This window comes from Myotis brandtii, unplaced genomic scaffold, assembly GCF_000412655.1.
Source record: "Myotis brandtii unplaced genomic scaffold, ASM41265v1 scaffold49, whole genome shotgun sequence".
NCBI classification, from domain to species: Eukaryota; Metazoa; Chordata; class Mammalia; order Chiroptera; family Vespertilionidae; genus Myotis; species Myotis brandtii.
In genome coordinates, this window is record NW_005368707.1 from 6884745 (window position 1) to 6905494 (window position 20750).

The 20750-nt window shown below is 40.3% G+C and overlaps 2 protein-coding genes across 3 annotated transcripts in view; both read left to right on the forward strand.

Moving 5' to 3' along the window:
* Positions 1–16607, forward strand: part of OPTN (optineurin) — a 44354-nt gene extending 27747 nt beyond the window's left edge. Inside the window, exons 11-13 of one of the 2 annotated variants that reach the window (XM_005876577.1) lie at positions 7904–8034; positions 8954–9036; positions 13947–16607. In XM_005876577.1, coding sequence (XP_005876639.1) covers positions 7904–8034; positions 8954–9036; positions 13947–14074 — 342 coding nt within the window. In that variant the 3' untranslated portion in view covers positions 14075–16607. The remainder of the gene's footprint in view (positions 1–7903; positions 8035–8953; positions 9037–13946) is intronic. The other variant, XM_005876578.1, reaches the window with a different exon arrangement.
* A 3986-nt stretch (positions 16608–20593) lies between these two features.
* MCM10 (minichromosome maintenance 10 replication initiation factor) overlaps positions 20594–20750 on the forward strand; it is a 39009-nt gene continuing 38852 nt past the window's right edge. The window contains exon 1 of the mRNA XM_005876580.2: positions 20594–20724. The gene's annotated coding sequence lies outside the window, so the exon portion shown is untranslated. The remainder of the gene's footprint in view (positions 20725–20750) is intronic.

Consider the following 20750-nt stretch of genomic DNA (forward strand, 5'->3'; position numbering starts at 1 on the left):
CCTTATTGTCTGTGTCCATGGGCTATGCATACATGCATACAAGGTCTTTGGTTGATTACCTTCCACCCACCCACCTTCCCCCACCTTCCTTCTGAGATTCCACACTCTGTTCCATGCTTCCATGTCTCTGAATTCACTCTGTTCATCAGTTTATTTTGTTACTTAGATATGAGTGCGATCATGTGATACTTGTCTTTCTCTGACTGACTTATTTCACTTAGCATGATACTCTCCAGGTCCCTCCATGCTGTCTCAAAGGGTAAGACAGTCTTCTTTTGTACTGCTGCATAGTATTCCATGGTATAAATGTATCACAGCTTTTTTGTCCACTCATCTACTAATGGGCACTTGAGGTGCGTACTGAGCTTTAATAGGTGATGTCAAACAGTTTTCCTCAGTGGTTGTACCTATTTTCATTCCAATCAACAGTATTATCAGTACTCATGCTTGTATATCCATATTTTTACATTTATTTTTAAGCATTCTGGTGGGTATATAATGACGTCTCATTTACTTTGCATTTCCTTGATGGCTTATAACAGCAGTCACCGACTGGTGGTCCGCGGACTACTGGTGGTCAATGAGGTCTGAAAGGTTGGCGACTGCTGGTTTAAGGAAACCTTTGGAGCAGCAGTTGCCAACCAGTGATCTGCGGAGGTCTGAAAGGTTGGCGACCGCTGGCTTATAAAGATTGAGTACCTTTTCAAATGTTTACTGGCCATCTAGGTATCCCCTTTGTGAAGTGCCTGATCAGGTCTTTGCCCATTTTTCTTCTGATTTGCTGACTTTTTCTTAATTTTTATAGGAATTCTTCATATTTGTTGCATATTTTTCACTCTGTGATTTGCTTTTTCACTCTTATCAAGGTATCTTTTGATGGACAAAAGTTCATTTGTTGTTATAGTCCAATTTATCAGTTTTTCATTTATGATTAATACTTTTTGTGGCCTCTTTAAAAAACTTTCACTACCTTGAAGGCATGAAGATTTCCTCTATAGTGTCTTCTAAAAGTTTGTTTTTCCTTTTACATTAGAATCTAGAAACCACCTGGAATTAACTTTTCTATATGGAGATACAGATAAAGATGAACATTTTTTCCTATATGAATATCCTGTTGACATGGCACTATTTATTAAAAAGGGCATCTTTTCTTAAGTACTCTGGTGCCTTCTTTGCCACATATTGTATCTATGTACCCATGAGTCTATTTCTGGACTCAGTACTGTTCCATTGGGCTATTTATATATCCTTGCGCTGTCTTTCTTATAAAGCATCAGAAGTTTTGAATTCTGGTAGAATAAGTCTTCCTTTACCTCAGTGATATAAGAAGTCTTCAGGTCTTCCTTCCCTTTTTCGTTTTCATATAAATTTTAGAAACCACTGATATTTTCCACTCACACAGAAAAGCCAACTGGGGTTTTGATTGGAATTGTATTAAATATATATCAATCAATGTGGAGATAACTGACATCTTTACAGCATTGACTCTTTCAATCCATGAATATGGCATATCTTCTTTAATTCTACTCAATAATTTACATATATAAAAGCCTAAGTGACCGTTATGTCAGATGTCCAGGACGACTATGATGCGCACTGACCACCAGGGGGCAGACGCTCAACACAGGAGCTGCCCCCTGGTGGTCAGTGCACTCCCACAGGGGGAGTACTGATCAGCTAGAAGCCGGGCTCATGGCTGGCGAGCACAGTTGTAGTGGCGGGAGCCTCTCTCAACACTGCGGTGGTGCTACCAAGCAGCGGTGGCAGGCGCAGCAGGCCGGGATGAGCGTGAGTGGCCTGGTGCCTGGCCCCAGCTCAGGCTCCTCCCTGGGCACCTGCCACTTGGCGCACTGCTACATCCCTTGGGGGATGTCTGACTGCCGGTTTAGGCCCGATCCCCTGGCCTGTAGGGATCGGGCCTAAATCGGCAGTCAGACATCTCTCAAGGGATCCCAGATTGCAAGAGGGCACAGGCCAGGCTGAGGGATTCCCCCTCGCCCCCCGTGCATGAATCCGTGCACCAGGCCTCTAGTATTTTTGTAATCTTAGTAAAGATTTTGTTCTTTTATTAGATTACTAGAGACCCAGTGCATGAGATTCATGCACTGGGTGGGTGGGGGGGAGCGTTCCTTAGCCCAGCCTGTGCCCTTTCACAGTCCGGAACCCCTCAGGAGATGTCCACCTGCCTGCTTAGGCCCGATCCCCCTAAGCTGGCAGGCAGACATCCCTCTCACAGTCCAGGACCCCTTGCTCCTTACCATCTGCCTGGAGTGGAGGCAGGAGAGGTGGGAGAAGCTGGGCTTGCCAGCCATGAGCCCAGCTTCTGGCTGAGCAGCGCTCCCCCTGCGGGAGTGCACTGACCACCAGGGGGCAGCTCCTGCATTAAGCATCTGCCCCCTGGTGGTCAGTGTGTGTCATAACGACAGGTCATTCTGCCATTTGGTCTATTTGCATATTATGCTTTTATTATATAGGATTCCTAGATATTTTATATTTTGATGATACTATTATAAATAGCATCTTTTTAAAAACTCCATTTTCTAAGGATTGCTGTTATATAGAAATACAATTGATTTTCATATATTGACTTTGTATGCAGTAAACTTGCTCAACTCACATTTTAATTCTAAAATTTCTGAATTGTTTTAGACTAATTATAACATCTGAATAATGATAGGGTTTTTTTTTTTTCCTTTCCAGTCTTTCTACTTTTTGTTTCTTTATCTTACCTTGTTGCACTGGCTGAGACCCCAGTATCCTATATAATAAAAGGCTAATATGCAAATTGTCCCCTCAACTGGGAGTTCAACCAGGGGGGGAGCCAGCCGGCCAAGGGCCCACAACTCCTCCCCCCGACCCCAATCAGGGGTGGAGCCGGCTGGTCAACTGTGCACAGCCCCTCAACCCTGCCAGCCCAGCCCCATCAGCCCTGATCAGGGCAAGCCAGCTGCACCCCACCCATGCACGAATTCGTGCACCAGGCCTCTAGTAATCCTATATAATAAAAGGCTAATATGCAAATTGTCCCTTTGAGTGGAAGTTCAACCTACTGAGAGTTAGATGTGCACTGACCACCAGGGGGTGACATGGAACATGATGGGCATCAGCAACGGGGCAGGCAGCCAGGGGAAAGGAGGCCCCCTGGCTGGCAGCCGCTAGGGACCCTACCAGTGCACGATTCTCGTGCACTGGGCCTCTGGTGTTATCTATAATAAAAAAAGTGTAATATGCTAATTAGACTGGACAGCCGAACGACCTTACGGATGTCCTTCCAGACAACCTTCTGGACGAAGCCGGGGTTGCGAGGGCCGAGGCAAGCTACCGCAGCTCCAAGGGCAGAGTCCCTTGCACAAATTTCATGCATCGGGCCTCTAGTATAACTATAGAGATGGCAGACAGTCTTGCCTTACTCCCACCTGAGACTATGCTTTCAACATTTCACTATTAAGTGTGTGATGTTTGCTATGGGCTTTTTGTAGATATCACTTATCAAACTTACGAAATTTCCTTCTATCCTTGTTTGCCAAAAATGTTTATTTTGAATAGATGTTGGATTTTATGTAAGAAACTAGAGGCCTGGTGCACGAAATTCATTCCAGGGGGTTGTCCCTCAGCCCGACCTGCACCCTCTCCAATCCAGGACCCCTCGGGGGATGTCCTACTGCCAGTTTAGGCCCAATCCCACAGGGAGTCAGACATGTCCAGCAGTCAGACATCCCTCTCGCAATCCAGGACCACTGGCTCCTAACCACTCACCTGCCTGCCTGCCTAATGCCCCCAACTGCCCTCCCCTGCTGGCCTGGTCACCCCCAACAGCCCTCCCCTGCCGGCCTGGTTATCCCCAATGGCCCTTCCCTGCTGGCCTGGTCGCCCCCAACTGCCCTCCCCTGCAGGCCTAGTCACCGCCAATGTCCTCCCCTGCAGGCCAGTTCACCCCCAACTGCCCTCCCCTACAGGCCTGATCTTGCCCCCAACTGCCCTCCCCTGCCGGCCTGGTCACCCCCAACTGCCCTCCCCTACAGGCCTGATCTTGCCCCTAACTTCCCTCCCCTGCCGGCCTGATATTGCCCCCAACTGCCCTCCCTTGCCAGCCTGATCTCGCCCCTAACTGCTCTCCCCTGCTGGCCTGATCACCCCTAACTGCCTCTGCATTGGCCCCCACCACCATGGCTTTGTCTGGAAGGAAGTCGGACATCTGGAAGATGGCCGGTCAACCTGGTCTAATTAGCATATTATGATTTTATTAGTGTAGATGTTTTTTCTTTATATATAGTTAGGTAATTATAGGCCTTTTTCCTTTAATTTACTAATGGTGAGACAAATTGATTTCTTAAATATTAAGCAAACTGCATTTCTTGAATTATTCTCTCTATATATTAGGATTTTTGTATCTATATTCTTAAGGAAACTTGGCCTAGAATTTTCCTTTTGCTAATGTACTTGTCAGGTTTTGATATCAAGTTTCCACTGGCCTTATAAAACCAAGTTAAGACACATTTCTTCTTTTATTGTCTGGAAGAATTTGTGTACAGTTGGTTTGTGACTGTTTGGGCCTGTTTTTACTCTGGTTTCTGGTCGGTGAAGTACTTGGAGGAGAGTTAGTGAGTGAGAATACATCCTGCCTGAGATTTAAAAATCACAAAAAAAGTGGGAAATAACTTTTTCTTTCTCAGTAACTAGAGATCTATTTCAGAGATCGTTTTAGGATTATATGGTAATAAAATACGTTTATTTTTGAATTACATAAACAATACTATTCACTATAAAATATAATTTTTAGGCTATAGAGAAATGTATAAAGTAGAAAGTGGAAATCCAACTGCCCCAAATTCCATTTTGGGGAGTGTATATTTCTTCTGTTTTTATTTGTTTGTTTAATTAAAAATGGGATTACACACCTTAGCCGGTTTGGCTCAGTGGACAGAGCATTGGCCTGCAGGCTATGGGGTCCCAAGTTTGTTTCCAGTCAAGGGCACATACATGCCTGGGTTGTGGGTTCGAACCCCAATGGGAGGTGTGCAGGAAGCAGCCAATCAATGAGTCTCATCATTGATGTTTCTATCTCTCTCCCTCTCCCATCCTCTCTGAAATAAAAATATTTTTTTAAAAAACAAGATTACACTATCTGTACTTATTGTTCTACAATATTTTTATGCATGATATATCTTGCCAAGTTGTTTTTCAGAAATGCACATCCAAGATTATTCCTTCACCAAAAGTAGATGAGTGATCTTGTTTCCCCACATGCTTGCATCATTCTTTGAAATGTTTCCCAACCTGATAAATACATTATCTTATATAATAAAAGCCTAATATGCAAATTGTCCCCTTGACTGGGAGTTCAACCAGGAGTTTGACCACTAGCTATGACATGCACTGACCACCAGGGGGCAGCACGGAACATGGCAGGATGCGGTGACGCGCTGTGACCTCTCTCCGGCTACCTGTGGGCGGGGCTGACAGGGACAGAGGTGCAGTGAGAATATGGGGTATCTGCTGAGCTCGCTCTCACTCCCCCTGCTACCCTCCCCCGGGATGCCAGGGCTCGTGTGCCAGGGAAGCCCCTGTGCTCAGGTGCCGGGTGCCTGCAAGGAGACCGGCCCGTAGCCCGCACGGCCCCTTCTGGGTAAGCCAGGCCACAGCTGCCAGGACCGCATGGGCCGGTCGGGCTCCCCATGGGTTCGCGCAGGAGCCGGTCTTCAAGGCCAGCTGGGAGAGAGCACGCTGCCCGCCCAGCTTCCGTGCAGTGCCTCTGGGTGGCCCAGAGGCCCATGCTGTGCCCGGGCCCATAGTGTCTGGCCGCGCTCACCGCATCTCCGCATGGGGACTCAGGCACCGTGACTCAGGCAGAGGGGGGCACACAGGGGCCTGGCGGCCCAGGGCCCAGAGATCAGCTGGGACCTGCCCTTCCATGCCAGATGCTCACACTTTGATCACCGGCCAGGCCTAGAGACCGCACCCGTGCACAGATTTCATGCACTGGGTGTCTAGTTTTTAATATAACCATGTTGAATGGACTTAGGGCTTTAATTTTATTTCTATAGGAACAGAATCTCAACCTGAGCTCTTTATAGTGTTTTCTTTGTTTGGGCACCTCATGATACTGTAGTCATGTACTTCTGCCACATTCTACACACAGACATTTGTTTTGTTTTAATGAATATTCTTGTTCATTTACTCAACAAGTCTCTTTTTGAGCTGGGGATATAGGAATGGACAAAACAAAGACCCAGTTCTTAGTGGCTCAAATCTGAATTGAAGACTTTTTTTTTTAATACATTTTATTGATTTTTTACAGAGAGGAAGGGAGAGGGAGAGGGATACAGAGCCAGAAACATCGATTCAGCTGCCTCCTGCACGCCCCCCACTGGGGATATGCCCGCAACCCAGGTACATGCCCTTGACCGGAACCAAACCTGGGACCCCTCAGTCCGCAGGCCGACGCTCTATCCGCTGAGCCAAACCGGTCAGGGCTGAATTGAAGACTCTTAACTCAAATTTAGGTCTGACTTAAAGAAGTCCATGATCCATCAATGATAACATAAAATTTTGGATTACTCGCAAATGGCAGGAACTCCCTTCAAAGATCTCTTTATTTACATGCTTTCTTTTTGAACTACAATTGTGATGGAATATTTAAAATTTTATTAATTTTACTTTTAAAAGTAATAGATGAAAATTTATATCCTAGAACCCCTAAATCTGAAAATAAAAACCCCCTAATTTTAAATATAGCAAGTTAAAAACTGGTATTAGAATAATGCTCAATTCACTATTAAGTAGTTCATTTTTACTTTATAATTTTATAACTTAAGAAATTGCTATCATGATATAATATTTATCTATTTCTAGAGAACAAATTGCTCTCCAAACTTAGCAGCTAAAACAATAAGCACTTTTTATCTCACACACTTTCTGTGGGCCAGGAATCCAGGAGCAGCTTAGCAGGGTGATTCTGGCTTAGGGTTTCTTATGAGGCTGCACTCAAGAAGGAAGATCCATTTCCAAGATGTTTCACTCACCTGGCTGTGTGTGGAAAGCCTCAGTTCCTCACCTGTGGGCCTCTCTATATGGCTACTAGAGCACTTCATGATGGCAGCTAGCTTCCCCCAGAGCAAGTGATCCAGGAGAGAACAAGGCAGAAGCAGAAGCCACACACCATCACTTCTGCAGTATCCTAGTGGTTACACAGGTTAGCCCTATTCATTGTGGGAGGGGAATACATGAGGTCATGAATACCAACAGGTGGGGATCACTGGCGCCATCTTGGAGGCTGCCTCCCTCTATGGGAAGTGACGTGGTATATGGAAGAGTCCATGGTTTATGGGCTTCAATCTGAGTTCAAATGCTGGCTTGACCTCTTAAATAATCTCCCAAAGATTAAGAGCTATTGAACTTGTAATATGAAATGAGCATAGCAATTTTACATTCCCAGGATTTTTGATAAACTGAAATAAGATAGTCAACATAGGACTTCACATGTGTTTAGAATTCAATAAATAGCATCTATTTATTTTAAATTTAACTTAAGGCCAGCCTTCATAAATATACTTGACAAAGTAAATAAACCATTTACTAGTACTATATTAAGCTAATCCTGAATATTATTTTTTAAAAAGAGACCAAAGAATTTTACTGAATTGATGCTATATACAGTACTTAAACCATCTCTATCAATGTAATTGCTGAGTTCTAATTGTTTAAAGTGCACACACATACACAACTTGTGTCTTTTACTTGAAGGTAGTTGCAAAGTCCTGGTCACTATATTTGTTTCTAGCAGGAACATGTACCTGTCATAGACATACCACAGCTGCAGCAATGCCTGTTCACCTCAACAGGTGAGCTACAGAGAATCCACCTCATCTAGATAGTAACTGCTGTCTCTTTCTTCCTCTAACAGATGGAGGTTTACTGCTCGGACTTTCATGCTGAAAGAGCAGCAAGAGAGAAGATTCATGAAGAAAAGGAGCAACTGGCATTGCAGCTGGCAATTTTGCTGAAAGACAATAATGTTTTTGAAGATGGAGGCAGGTAAGGTGAAGGGAAGACAGAGCATATTTCAACATGGGGCCTGTCAAAGATGGTTCCTAATTTGAGCTGTAAGAATCTCTGGCTGCACTTCACTTGGGTGCCTATGCTTAGTTTGACTTACAAGACTCAGTAGTGTTTTGTGGAAACCTGATCAAAGTCTTTGCTTTTAGATTAGCTGTAAAAACATGACACTGAGTTTCAAAGTCATATCTTGCCATTGTTATAGATGAAATAGTCCTAACACTTTAAATAAATCCGTAATATATCTTAAAAGAAATACTGCTAAGTTACTTCTGTCCTCTACATTTTCATTTTGAGAAAAAATTGAAATATGTAGAAAAATAAAAATACAGAGATCAAAATACACACCAATATAAATCCCATCCAGAATTGACAGTTACTCATATTTCTTTTATTTGCTTCAAGTATATTTTTATTAAAAGAAAAAAGTATATTTTTATTGCAGATGAGATTGAAGTCTTGTTGTTCCCCAGCCTGCATTATATTTCTCTCTCCCTTTCCCCATACTGCCTGGAATTTTGTGGGTAGCATCCCCATGTTTTATATTTTTACATACATACTCATCTATATAATATCTTAAAATAAATTAATACTAATTTCTTTATGCTTAACGTACAAAATGATCACTACAAATATTGTTTTGCAACTTGCTTTACATAACATTGTGATTTTTTGAATTGTGTAGATATGTTTAGATTTAATTAATTCTGTTTAATTGCACTGTAGTGTTTCCAATAATATTTCCAACTCAAGTTAGTCTTAAGTTCTGGTTTCTATGCACCTTGGCATTGTATACAGTTCAGCTCTTTTTTTTCTCATATTTCTACTGAATGTGTGCTTAATGTTGTCATGTTTCAGGATTTTAGAACATCACATAGAGTATTGCTTTTAATCCCAGCAGGGAGTCCTTGATGGAAATGCAGAGCCGTCATGGAGCCAGAACCAATGACCCTGACCAACAGGACTACCTCGTTCAAAGAGGTGAGTCATGTGTGATTTTAAGCTTTCAAGAATCCAGGGAATAACTATCCTTGAAGAAGATGCTAGAAAAAAAATTCACCTACATCCTATATAATGGATTTCAAATCAAGCTATCAAAAAATGTAGTACCCATCAGCCTATTTCCATAGTACTCCGCTCTCCATCCATTACCTATTGAATCCAGACCAGACTCTTCATGCTGACAGTTAAGGGCTGGCAGAGCCAAACTTTTAAGCCTTCTCTCACTGCATTCCCCTACAGCAATTAGCCAACTAAATCATTCCTTGTTCCTTGAACTTGTCATAAACTTGTATACCTACATTTACTTGTTTATGGAGTATCCTTCATGTAGATGCCCTTCCCTCATATCCTTGTATTCCTCCAGTCTCTCTCATCCCATCTTTAAAAACCATTTCAAATACCAGCTTTATGATACCAACAGAATGTGATGTCTCCCTCCTGAATTTCCAAAGTACTTTATTCCTGTTTTAGTACTTACCTGCTATCTATAATACTATCTATAGTAATAAAAGCATAATATGCTAATTAGACTGGAGAGCCAAACGTCCTTCCTGACAAAGCCACAGTGGCTGCGAAAGCCGAGGGCAGGCAGCCGCAGCGTGTGCTGAGGGCGGTGCCTTCCCCTGATCGGCTGGTCACCTTCCGAAGAGGGAGGCCAGACTACGGCTTAGGCCCATGGGGAGTGGGCCTAAGCCGTCAATAGGACATCCCCTGAGGACTCTTGGACTGTGAGGAGGGGGCAGGATGGGCTGAGGGACCCCCTGCCAGTGCATGAATTTTTGTGTACCGGGCCTCTAGTTTATTATAATTATTTATATGTTCTAAATAAACAGTTAAGTCTCTTTTAAATAAGCTCTCTCAGAGCATATATCTTCACCCACCATCTGTTACCATTTATTGAGAGTTTACTATGAGTGGTCCCTGTGCTGATCATTTCATTCATATACATTATTTCATGTAATCCTCACAAAATTCTATCAGATATATATATCATCACTACCTTACAGAAGGCAAGGTTAAATTACTCAGGATCACAAGGTGAATTAGGGGCAGAAGTGGACCATCAAACCCAAGGCTATATGAGCCTCATGGAACCCAAGGTTATCTGTCCCTTAACCTAACTGCATGGTACTGCATGAAATACTGTCATTAATTATGTACTACAAACAGATTTTAATTTCCTGAATGAAATTGATCATGACACTTAATTAAAAGATGCTATGTTTATATGGTTTTAATACACTAGTAATAATATTCTGTAATTTGTAATAAATCACGGTCTTAGTACTAAAAAGGGAAGTGTGTCCTTGATTCTAGATATGGAAAAAACAACAACACTCAAAGGATCAAAGACTGACATGACAAGAAGAAAAGTTAATATAATGCCAGTAAGAAGACTCTGGGTTTAGGATGTCATCCTAAATTTCACATAAAACTGTGAAATTTCTTTAAATTCTTTTTTAACGCTGGACAAGTCTGCCCCTTCCATATAGCAACTGACTACTGAAATGGAACTAGATCACAATGTTATCAGCAGCAAGGAAGTAATATTAGTATGTATAGTTAAATGTTAAATCTTGGGGAAATGCCTCTGAGTACCCCTTTTACCTTCCACCTCCTCCTATTCCCCTTACCACCACCACCAAAATTCTTTTACAGGAAAAAAAATAGGCTAAAGTAAATATTAGCAGTAGTAATTCAGGGTACAAGTAAACATAGTATTCACGGGGCAGAGGTAGCAGCATGTGAACTGGCATAAATAAGAGCCTCAGGCATTTTTAGGATCAGTGGGTAAAGCTATGTTCTCTGAAAGCTGCATCTACTCACTTGAGCACCGCTATGCATTTTCTCTAACCTAATTTTAAATATCCTGGGAACATCAATATACCTCATATCTAGAAGTACCTACACACTTGTCTTTAGTCAAAAGGGTGATCTCTTGCACCTGGATTTTTAAGGGACGATTTCCATTCATTATAACTATATAAGACAAATGCGTATTTACATGAAAAAGAATTGAAACAAGAATTGGTCAAACACTCTTTGGTTTACATTTATAATCTAAAAATCATCACAAAGTGTAAATTTATTCCTAATAAGTTTTGTTTTATAAAAAACAATATTCCAGAGATAAGATGTCTTAAGATTTTTTTTTTTTTCATTTTCTAACAAAGCTGCCTTAAATAGGAGCCCCTCTCAGTAATATCAGCAGCAGCAGCCATCTAAGTGTTTAATCTGGTCTAGGTCACTGGCTGAGAACAAGGAAACAAATGGGCATAAATCATGGTCAGATCCGTGAGGGCTTATGGTCCAGTGCAGCGGTTCTCAACCTGTGGGTTGAGACACCTTTTGTTGGGGGGGGGGGGGGGGGGGCGAACGACCCTTTCACAGGGGTCGCCTAAGACCATCAGAAAACACATATATAATTACATATTGTTTTTGTGATTAATCACTATGCTTTAATTATGTTCAATTTGTAACAATGAAAATACATCCTGCATATCAGATATTTACATTACGATTCATAACAGTAGCAACATTACAGTTATGAAGTAACAACGAAAATAATTTTATGGTTGGGGGTCACCACAAAATGAGGAACTGTATTAAAGGGTCGCGGCATTAGGAAGGTTGAGAACCACTGGTCTAGTGGGAGAGATAGGATGTGCACATACAAATATGAATTCATAATACAAGATAAGACTTCAGTAATAGAAATAATACTGCTAACGATAAGAAGAAAGGATGATCATTAAGGGCCAGACAAGTTGAGATAGGCTTTGAAAAGATGTGACTGTAAGCTTGACCTTTAAGCTAGGATTTAGATAAGTTCAGTATGAGAACGAAAGGGCAAAGGCTGAAATGAGTGTAAAACTGACTAAGCTTATTTTATAGTGAAGAGCCAGGAGGTAGAGGGAACCCATAATCCCAAGTCTGAGTCTTTAAACCTAGGCTAGGACAAAAAAAAAAAAAAAAAAAAAAGGCACACTTTAATGCAATGGAACTTTAAATGAAAGTCAACAATCCCTGAGAGTTGGCTGGTTGTTCTCTAGAGCAGGGTTTGACAAACTGCAGTTCACAGGCCAAATCTGCCCTGTTTGAATAAATAAAGTTTTATTGGGACATAGTCATGCACTTTTGTTGACTTATTGTCTTTGGCTACTTTCATGCTATAGCAGCAGAGTTGAGTAGCTGTGACAGAAATTATATGACATGCAAAGTCTAAAATATAGGGTGGGGCAAAAGTAGGTTTATAGTTGTGAGTATGTGAAACAGAATTTATTCTTGTATTATTTCTTAATTATTGTATTATTTTCCATTCAAACAAGTATAAACCTACTTTTGCCCCACCCTGTACAGTGGGGCCTTGACCAGCTATCTCTCGGCTGATTTTTTTGCATTGAGTTGATAGAGTAATTTGAGTTAACGAGCTCCTTAACGAGCTCGGTCTCGGAACGAATTAAACTCGTAAGTCAAGGCCCCACTGTATTTATTCTCTGGCCCTTTACAGAAAAAGTTTACTGATCCCTAATGTAGAACAATGAGACCATTAGAAAGCTCCCTGCTACAGGGACAACAATGTGGGGGTGCCAGAGCAGAGTGTGGGAGTGGCAGTGAAGGAGAGTATGGGGGGTGAGGGGGCTGGTGGACACACCATGTAGTGTGCAGATGTGTGTTGTGGAATTGTGCACCTGAAACCTATATGATTTGTTGACCAGTGTCATCCCAATAAATTCAATAAAAGGGGGCGAGGGGGCAGGAGAAGAAATCTCCCTGCTTTAGAAATCATGCCTGTGATCAATATTTCTATTCAAGGGTACTTCTAAAGTTTGCTAAACACAGACTTTCTATAATAGTCTCAAATGTTTTTCAATTCAAATATGCTCAGAAGCAAATAGCCATGTTAAACGTTACCTCCAGTCATCTTCCAAAAAAACAAACATTTGGGGATTTGAATGAAATTCTGGAGATCTGTGTGGAGACGCTACAAAACCAAAATGGTCTGCATTTGTCCAGAAAGGTCAGATGAAGGAGATGCCCCGGGAGCCAGAAATCATTTCCAGCACTGACCACAGTTTACTCATGTGGGACCTACCTAGAGTCAATGCTCATTTCAAGCATTCTTTGATTTAGACTCATTCCCATTCCAAAATTGGGGGAAATAATTCTTCAATTCTTTCTCCTCACTTACTTTACCTGGATAACCCTTATTCATTCTTAGGCCTCCTCTCAAGTAGAGTCAGCCTCAATCAGGGGGCCTTGTCTGCACACAGCAGTCTGAGCCAGGTGCCTTTCTGTCTTCCCACTAAACCACCTTGTGCATGACACAGCCATGGCACCTCCCTCCCATGCCACGCTGTCACTTTTCTTGTCTCACACCCCCATCATATCTGTGTCCCTCTCCTCCATCTCACAGGGTACTCAAAAGTATTTGCTGAATTAACACAATTATTGTCTTTGCTTCTAGGAAGATACATACTGTTCTAGGATACCACCTCTCCCTGCTTTCTCATCATTTTCTCTACATCTCTCCTCTTTAGCTTATATCCTCATCTATGTCTTTCTTCTCTCAAATATTCTAGGTTTTACTAGAGCATCTATTTCCTGGTATCTAGAAATAAAACCATGTATTTTCATGTACCTAGAACCCAGAATAAAGCCTAAATCTTAAAATAATAGGGAAGCAGGTACTACTTTTGGAGATTTTCTGTGTGTGTATAGATTACTTCAGTAAAAAACAAAAATGACCTAGATTCACTTCCTACTAGGTATAGATTACAATGTTTAACTGATGTTAAAATTAACCATCTGTTATTAAAGTCCATCAAGTAAGACTGCTTGTAACATGGAAGGAATGGAATAATATTTCACTTAATGCTTATTCTCAGGAGCTGATGGTAGTAACTGGCAGCAACAGCAGCAGCAAAATAGACCAGTTCATTCTTGCCCCAAATGTGGAGAAGTCCTGCCTGACATAGATACATTACAAATTCATGTCATGGACTGCATCATCTAAGTGTTGACATTTCGCCTCCCCCAAACTGCTGGTAAATGTCAGATTTCTTTCCTCCAAGAGTTCTACTTTTGTGTTATTTGTTTTCACTCAAATATTTTGGCTCATTATGTTTGTTTTAGGAGAAAGAAAACCAGTATGTTCCATATAGGACATATTTTTGTGTGGATTTCCATAAAATCGCAAAATAGAATTCTTAACATACCATTCTTCTGATAATAGAATCATTTCTTTAAATGTTCAGTTTAGGTGAGCATTGAACTATTTGTTCATGCAGTTAATGAGGGTATGACATCATGGGACATAATAAATGTAATTATATGGAAGAAGTATTACTGGTAAACTTTACCTTTTAAATAGGCAGGAAAAATGAAGTGGTCACAGATTTCTTCAAGAAAAAGATCTCTGAAGTATTTGTGAAATAAATTATATTATTATTTTTCTTCCTCCACTTAAGACAAACCTATTTGGGTTATGTATATATGTGTATGTTGTAGTTCTACTGCAGCCACAGTTGTACCAAAGTTATAATGTGGCTTTTTTCATATGAGCACTCTGAGCTTTTACTTGGCCATCAGGACAAAGGGAAAAATTTTGGCCTAGATGAAGTGGATACATTAGGGTCACTGGATTTGATATAACCACAGTGCAAATAAGTCATCTTTATTCTTTCATTGTGCTGCAGGTATGTGGGCTTGTACAGTAGAAAATTTATTCATTTCTAAAAAGAACCACTATTTATTCATTCTCTTCCTAGATTAGGCTATATAATCACAACCATAAAAAAGTTATTGCAAAATAAAATTTTGCTTATGACTCTTTCACATTGTCATATGTGATTAGCTAATTTCATAGGATGCATTTTCTGGATTCAGCTTCATATAAGCTTATTGCTTGATTCAGATCTGTTCTGTTAATTCTATAAATATGAGCAAATCCCTTTACTAGAGACCAGTATGTGTTGTTTGAATTAGAAAGTGTTCTAGCTAAGGAGGTGAAAACATAGGGATGTGCCATATTTTGTGAACCTACAGTTATTAGCTAATACTGGGCCTGCCATAAAAGTAAACAATAACCTATGTATCTAGAGCCTATAACATTTAACAGAAAATGAAAATATCTTCTGTTTGGCTTTGTCATAAGAATCTCTCCTAGACAAACTTGATTTAACACACTCATATACACACACATATGGAATCAAACAGGAAATCAAAGAGAAATGAAATCAAAATAGTTCATTATGCCTTCATGCCAAGAGAACACACTGTACAAATTCAATAGCAACTTAGATTAAAAGATTTTCCCACTTCAGCCCAGGGAGAATGTTTGCTTAAAAACATTTCTAAAATTAATTATGAAAATTTTACTTTTAATTTCTTGCTTAAGGCTTCTAGTTTAATTTTTCTCTACTACTTTATACCAGGGAAAATAGATTTCTATATTATCTAAAATAGAAAAGCAAACCAAATGGTTTTACATTTAAGTTTTGGGGGATATTCTTTTACTTTGTTCAAGTAAAAATATTAAGTAGGTCACAACTCTGAGATACCTAGAAATCCTCCAAACACCTGGAGATTAAATAACACACTTGTATGTAGTACATGGGTTGAGAAAGTCTCAAGAGAAATTTTAACAAATAAAATGAAAATATAACATCAATATTTCGGGAATGAAGCAAAAGCAATGCTTAGCAGGAAACCTATAGCATTGAATGCCTATATAGAAAAGAAGAAAGATCTAAAATCAATAATCTAAGCTTCCACTTTAAGTAACTAAAAAAAGAATGGTAAATTAACCCCCCCAAACAGCAGAAGAAAATAAATAATAAAAATTAGGGCGGAAATCAGTTAAATTGAAACCAGGAAATCAATAGAGAAAAATCAGTAAAACCAAAAACTGATTCTTTGAAATTATCTATAAAATTGGCAAAGCTCTAGCCAGGTTAACTAAAATTTTAAGACACAAATTACTAATATCACCAGCAGTGAATAATTGGAACTTGAAATTAAAAAGCACAGTAACATTTATATGAGCACCAAAACGTGAAATAGGTATAAATAGAATAAAATATGTACAAGATCTGATGAAAGAACTCAAAGAACTAAGTAAGTGGAAAGATACTCCACATTCACGTAAAGGGAGACTCAGTATTGAGATGTCAATTCTTCCCACCCTGATCTATAGATTCCACATGATCACAATCAAAATCTCAATAAGTTATTTTGTAGATATCAACAAACTGATTATAAAATTTATACAGAGGCAAAAGACCTTCAGAATGGCCAACACAGTATTGCAGGAGAATAAAATTGGAGGCTACTACCAGAGTTCAAGAAATACTATAAAGCTATAATAATCAAGATAGCATGGTGCTGGTGAAAGAATAGACAAATATATCAAAGGAACAGAATAGCAAGCCCAGAAATAGACCCAGAGAGTTCACTGGTCTTTGACAGAGGAGAAAAAGCAATTTTATGGAGAAAGGATAGTATTTTTAACAAATGGTGCTGGCACAACTGGACATCCATGTGCAAAAGAAAAAAAAACTGAATCTATACACAGACCTTACACCTTCTACAAAAACTAACTCAAGCCACAGACTGGGAATAGATCTTTATAAAACAGATATCTGATGAAGGACTAGTATCCAAAATATAAAGAACTCTCAAGACTCAACAGTAATAAAACAACCCAATTTTTTAAATGGGAAAAATAGGTACCTCACCAAAGAAAATATACAGAAGGCTAATAAGCATATGAAAAGATGCTCAATAGTATATGTCATTAGGGAATTGCAAATTAAAACGAGATGCTACCACACACTTATTAAATGGCTAAAATCCAAAACAACAACAACACCACATGCTGGCAAGGACATGGAACAACAGGAACTCACACTTATTGTTGGTGGAAATGCAAAATAGTACTTTGGAAGACAGCTTGGCAATTTCTTGGGAAACCAGGCATGCAATCCTTGGCATTTACCCAATTGAATTGAAAACTTATTTCCCCACAGAACCTGCACATGAATGTTTATAATAACTTTACTCATAATTGCCAAAACTTGAAAGCAACCAAGATGCCTTTCAATAGGTAAAAGATAAACTGTGATACATCCAGACAATGGAATATTATTCAGTGCTAAAAAGAAATGAGCTATGAAACCATGGAAAGACATAGTTTAAGGAGGAACCTTAAATGCATATTGCTATGTGAAAGAAGCCAATCTGAAAAGGTTACATACTGTATGATTCCAACTATATAACATTCTGGAAAAGGCAAAACTATAGAGACAGTAAAAGGATTAGTGGTTTTCAAGAGTTGGGGGTTGGGAAGGAAGGGTGAATAGGTAAGAGGACAAAGGAGTTTTAGGGCAGTTAAACGATTCTGCATGAATGTATAACATAAAGAGAGCACCCTAATGTAAACTATGAACTTAGATTAATAATAATGTATCAATACTGTAATAATGTACAATTGTAATAAATGTCCCATACTAATGCAAGATGTTAATAACGGGAAATTATGTGTTGAAGGGGCTATATGAGAACTCTGTTCTTTCCACTCAATTTTTCTGTAATCCTTTCATTGTTCTAAAAAAAATAAAGTATTATTTTCTAAAAAATAACTTTGAACTATGATTATTTAATACGAACACAGATAAAATGTATTGTGTGCATCATAAAATCAAGATTCTTGTGAAGACTGGCTAACACTTCCATCTGACCTATAATAAAAGGGCTAACTTGGAATTGCCTTTAATGAAATGTCAAATTTATTTTGCCATCATCAGAAATCAAGTATATGAACTGATATTCAAATATTTTAATGGAGCAATAAAAGGTACCCAAACTGCTTTGCTATGAAAGGCAAATAAAAAGTAGAAATAATTTAACACTCTTTGGCATCCTTTGACTTACATAGTATGTCATTTAAAAATTATTGAAATTACATTAAATACTCTTGCTATGAAAATTTGGTCATTGCTGAGTAATTTAATTATTTTTTTCTAGCTAAGTAATTGCAAAGATGTGAAGTATAATACAAAATATTAATTCAGAAGCTCTCAGCGAGCTGAGAGATTTGTGTAGCAATTTTGTCCTTTAAATATATGGAGCTATAATCTTGGATATTTCACATAAAATATATATTGTAGTCATTAACCCAGCACAACCAATGAGTTGAACATTCTAATGAGCTCATTGAAACCACCAAGGATAGCATTTTTTATTGGTTTCCCTTTGTAAAATATCATACTCTGCTGTTTAAAGTAACCTCTAGATTGGTTGAAAATCAATAGACATTTATTTGAGCAGCAAAGACAATATTCTGTTATGAAAATTAAGTAGCTTGGGTTTTCCCCTTTCTTAGTAGGGCCATTCATCTCTAAGTAGAGGGTTGCCTCTGATCAAGGATAACATTTTTCTCAGTACAGGGTCTTTGTCCAGTTTGTTGGACAAATTCAAGTTTGGGATGAGGCTCTAGAGCAGTGGTTCTCAACCTTGGCTGCCCATTAGAATCACCTGGGAATCTTTTTAAAATCCTGATTTCTGGGCCTCATCCTCTGGAAATTCTGTTTCTTTGTTACTAATGTTATGGCCTCACCCCATAACAAAGAAACAGAATTTCCAGAGGACGAGGCCCAGAAATCAGGATTTTAAAAAGATTCCCAGGTGATTCTAATGGGCAGCCAAGGTTGAGAACCACTGCTCTAGAGAGTCCTGCACCATACAGCTTGGCAGACGTAAAGGCAAATGTAAACAGATTTCTACAGGGAGGTGGGGGGTGGGGGCTGTGAAAAGTGGCTATTTCTCCCAGTAGAAGGTCTGATTTTTTGATTTTGAATAGCATTGCCTCCTGCTGGGCCTAAGGATGGAAGAATTAATTTAAGTATCTGGTACATTAACTCGGTAAACATTCTCAGATATTCTGCTTCACAATCTCTACTTAAGAGAACTCAACTGTATTCACTAAACCATCCCAAACCCTATACTTGAAGCCCTGCTATGTCCCTCTGGCTTCAATCACAAATCTAAAGGCACTTGCTGAAATCTCCAGAGCATCCCCACCGCCTGAATTTATCATCTCTTCCCCTGTCCAAAACAAGGGAAAGAGATGATAGATTCCTTTAGACTTCTAGTCCATTTCTACAATTCTGCCAGTTTCTCCTGGTTATTGCCAACATGGCCACTGTCCTCTCCTTTTCCTGCCAAAAGTAACTTTCCTTTGGTCAGTTACAAAAGCAGACAGGTTTTCCTTCATAATGTTTCCTATTTGTCCCTTCCCTTCAACTCTTACAGCCTGGGACTATGACAATTTTCTAATGTGCTCTGCTTTCAGTTTCTGGTACATTCAGTTCCTGAGTACCTGTCTTTGTAGCCAAATCTCCCTCAGCAAAGCCTATAAAGTAGTAACTGTTGCGAAGTGGATAGTGCCTGGTCCCAGGCACTGCAGGGTCGCAGGTTTGATTCCTGGTCAAGGGCACGGTAACTGGGTTGCAGGTCCCATCCCTGCCCCAGTTGGGGTGCCTGTGGGAGGCAACCAATCTCTCTCTCTCTCCCTCCCTCCTTCCCTCCCTCCCTCCCTCTCTCTCCCCTCCCTCTCTCCCTCCCTCCTCCCATCCTTCCACTCTCTAAAAAGCAAAGGAAAAAAATACCCTCAGGTGAGGATTAACAAAAAAACAAAACGAAGGAAGTAGTAAGAATATTGTATGTGTATTTTCAAGGTTTTCTCAATCCTCACAATGTTCTATAAAATAGCTATTACTATCCACTTTGCAGATGAGTAAGTTGAGGCTCTGAGAGGTTAAGTAATTTACCCAAGGTTGCACAGTTAGTATGTGGCTGTTAAAAATCTAACAGTCTTAATTAACTAGAGTCTAAGCACGTAGCCACTCTTTTCTCCATACATCTAACTGCTCCTCCCCCACCTGCTCAAACACGGTCTTTTTATAAAAATAAAAATAAACTTGACCTGGAGTTCATCATCCACATAATTCGTTTTACCTACTTATTTTAATGTTTCTCGCTCGTCTCCTTTGTTGCCTCCTCTTCCACAAAATTGGTACTCATTAGTAGTCGCCTTATGTTAATTACGCATACATCTTATCTACCAAATTAGACTGTAAATTCCTAGAATATGGGTCACGTCTTTGTTCAACACTTTCTATACCTGAGGCAATAGAAAGAGAAAATGAGGCTCAGGATTGGATGACATAGGCCCGAAGAGGGTTAGGAACTGAGTTTTGACCTCATGTAAAAATACCATCTGAGAATACTTACACTTCGTGGCGCTGGAGGACACCAAAACACTTTATTTTACCTAAAGGTGCCCAAGACTTCACCGACCGGAAGTTCCCTTGCCCCCAACAAAGAGGACACAGGTCACGTGAACCAATCAGGCTGCTCTACGTACGAATCGTTCCCCCACCCCCCTCCCCAGTCGTTTCCGCCAAGGGCTCTGACTCAGCCAATCAGCTCACCTCTAGCCGGCGTGCGTCTAACGTCAGAGACCGGGTGGCGTCTAGTTGGAATTTTGGCGGGCCTGGCTGTAGAAAGGGAAGGGGCGCGGACCGGGTGAGAATCCCGGCCTGGGCGTGTGAGTGGCTCTCGGGCGGCGGGGGAGACGTCCCGCCACGCGCGTCTGTGGTAGAGGTGAGAGCTCCGGGAGCGAGAGCGTG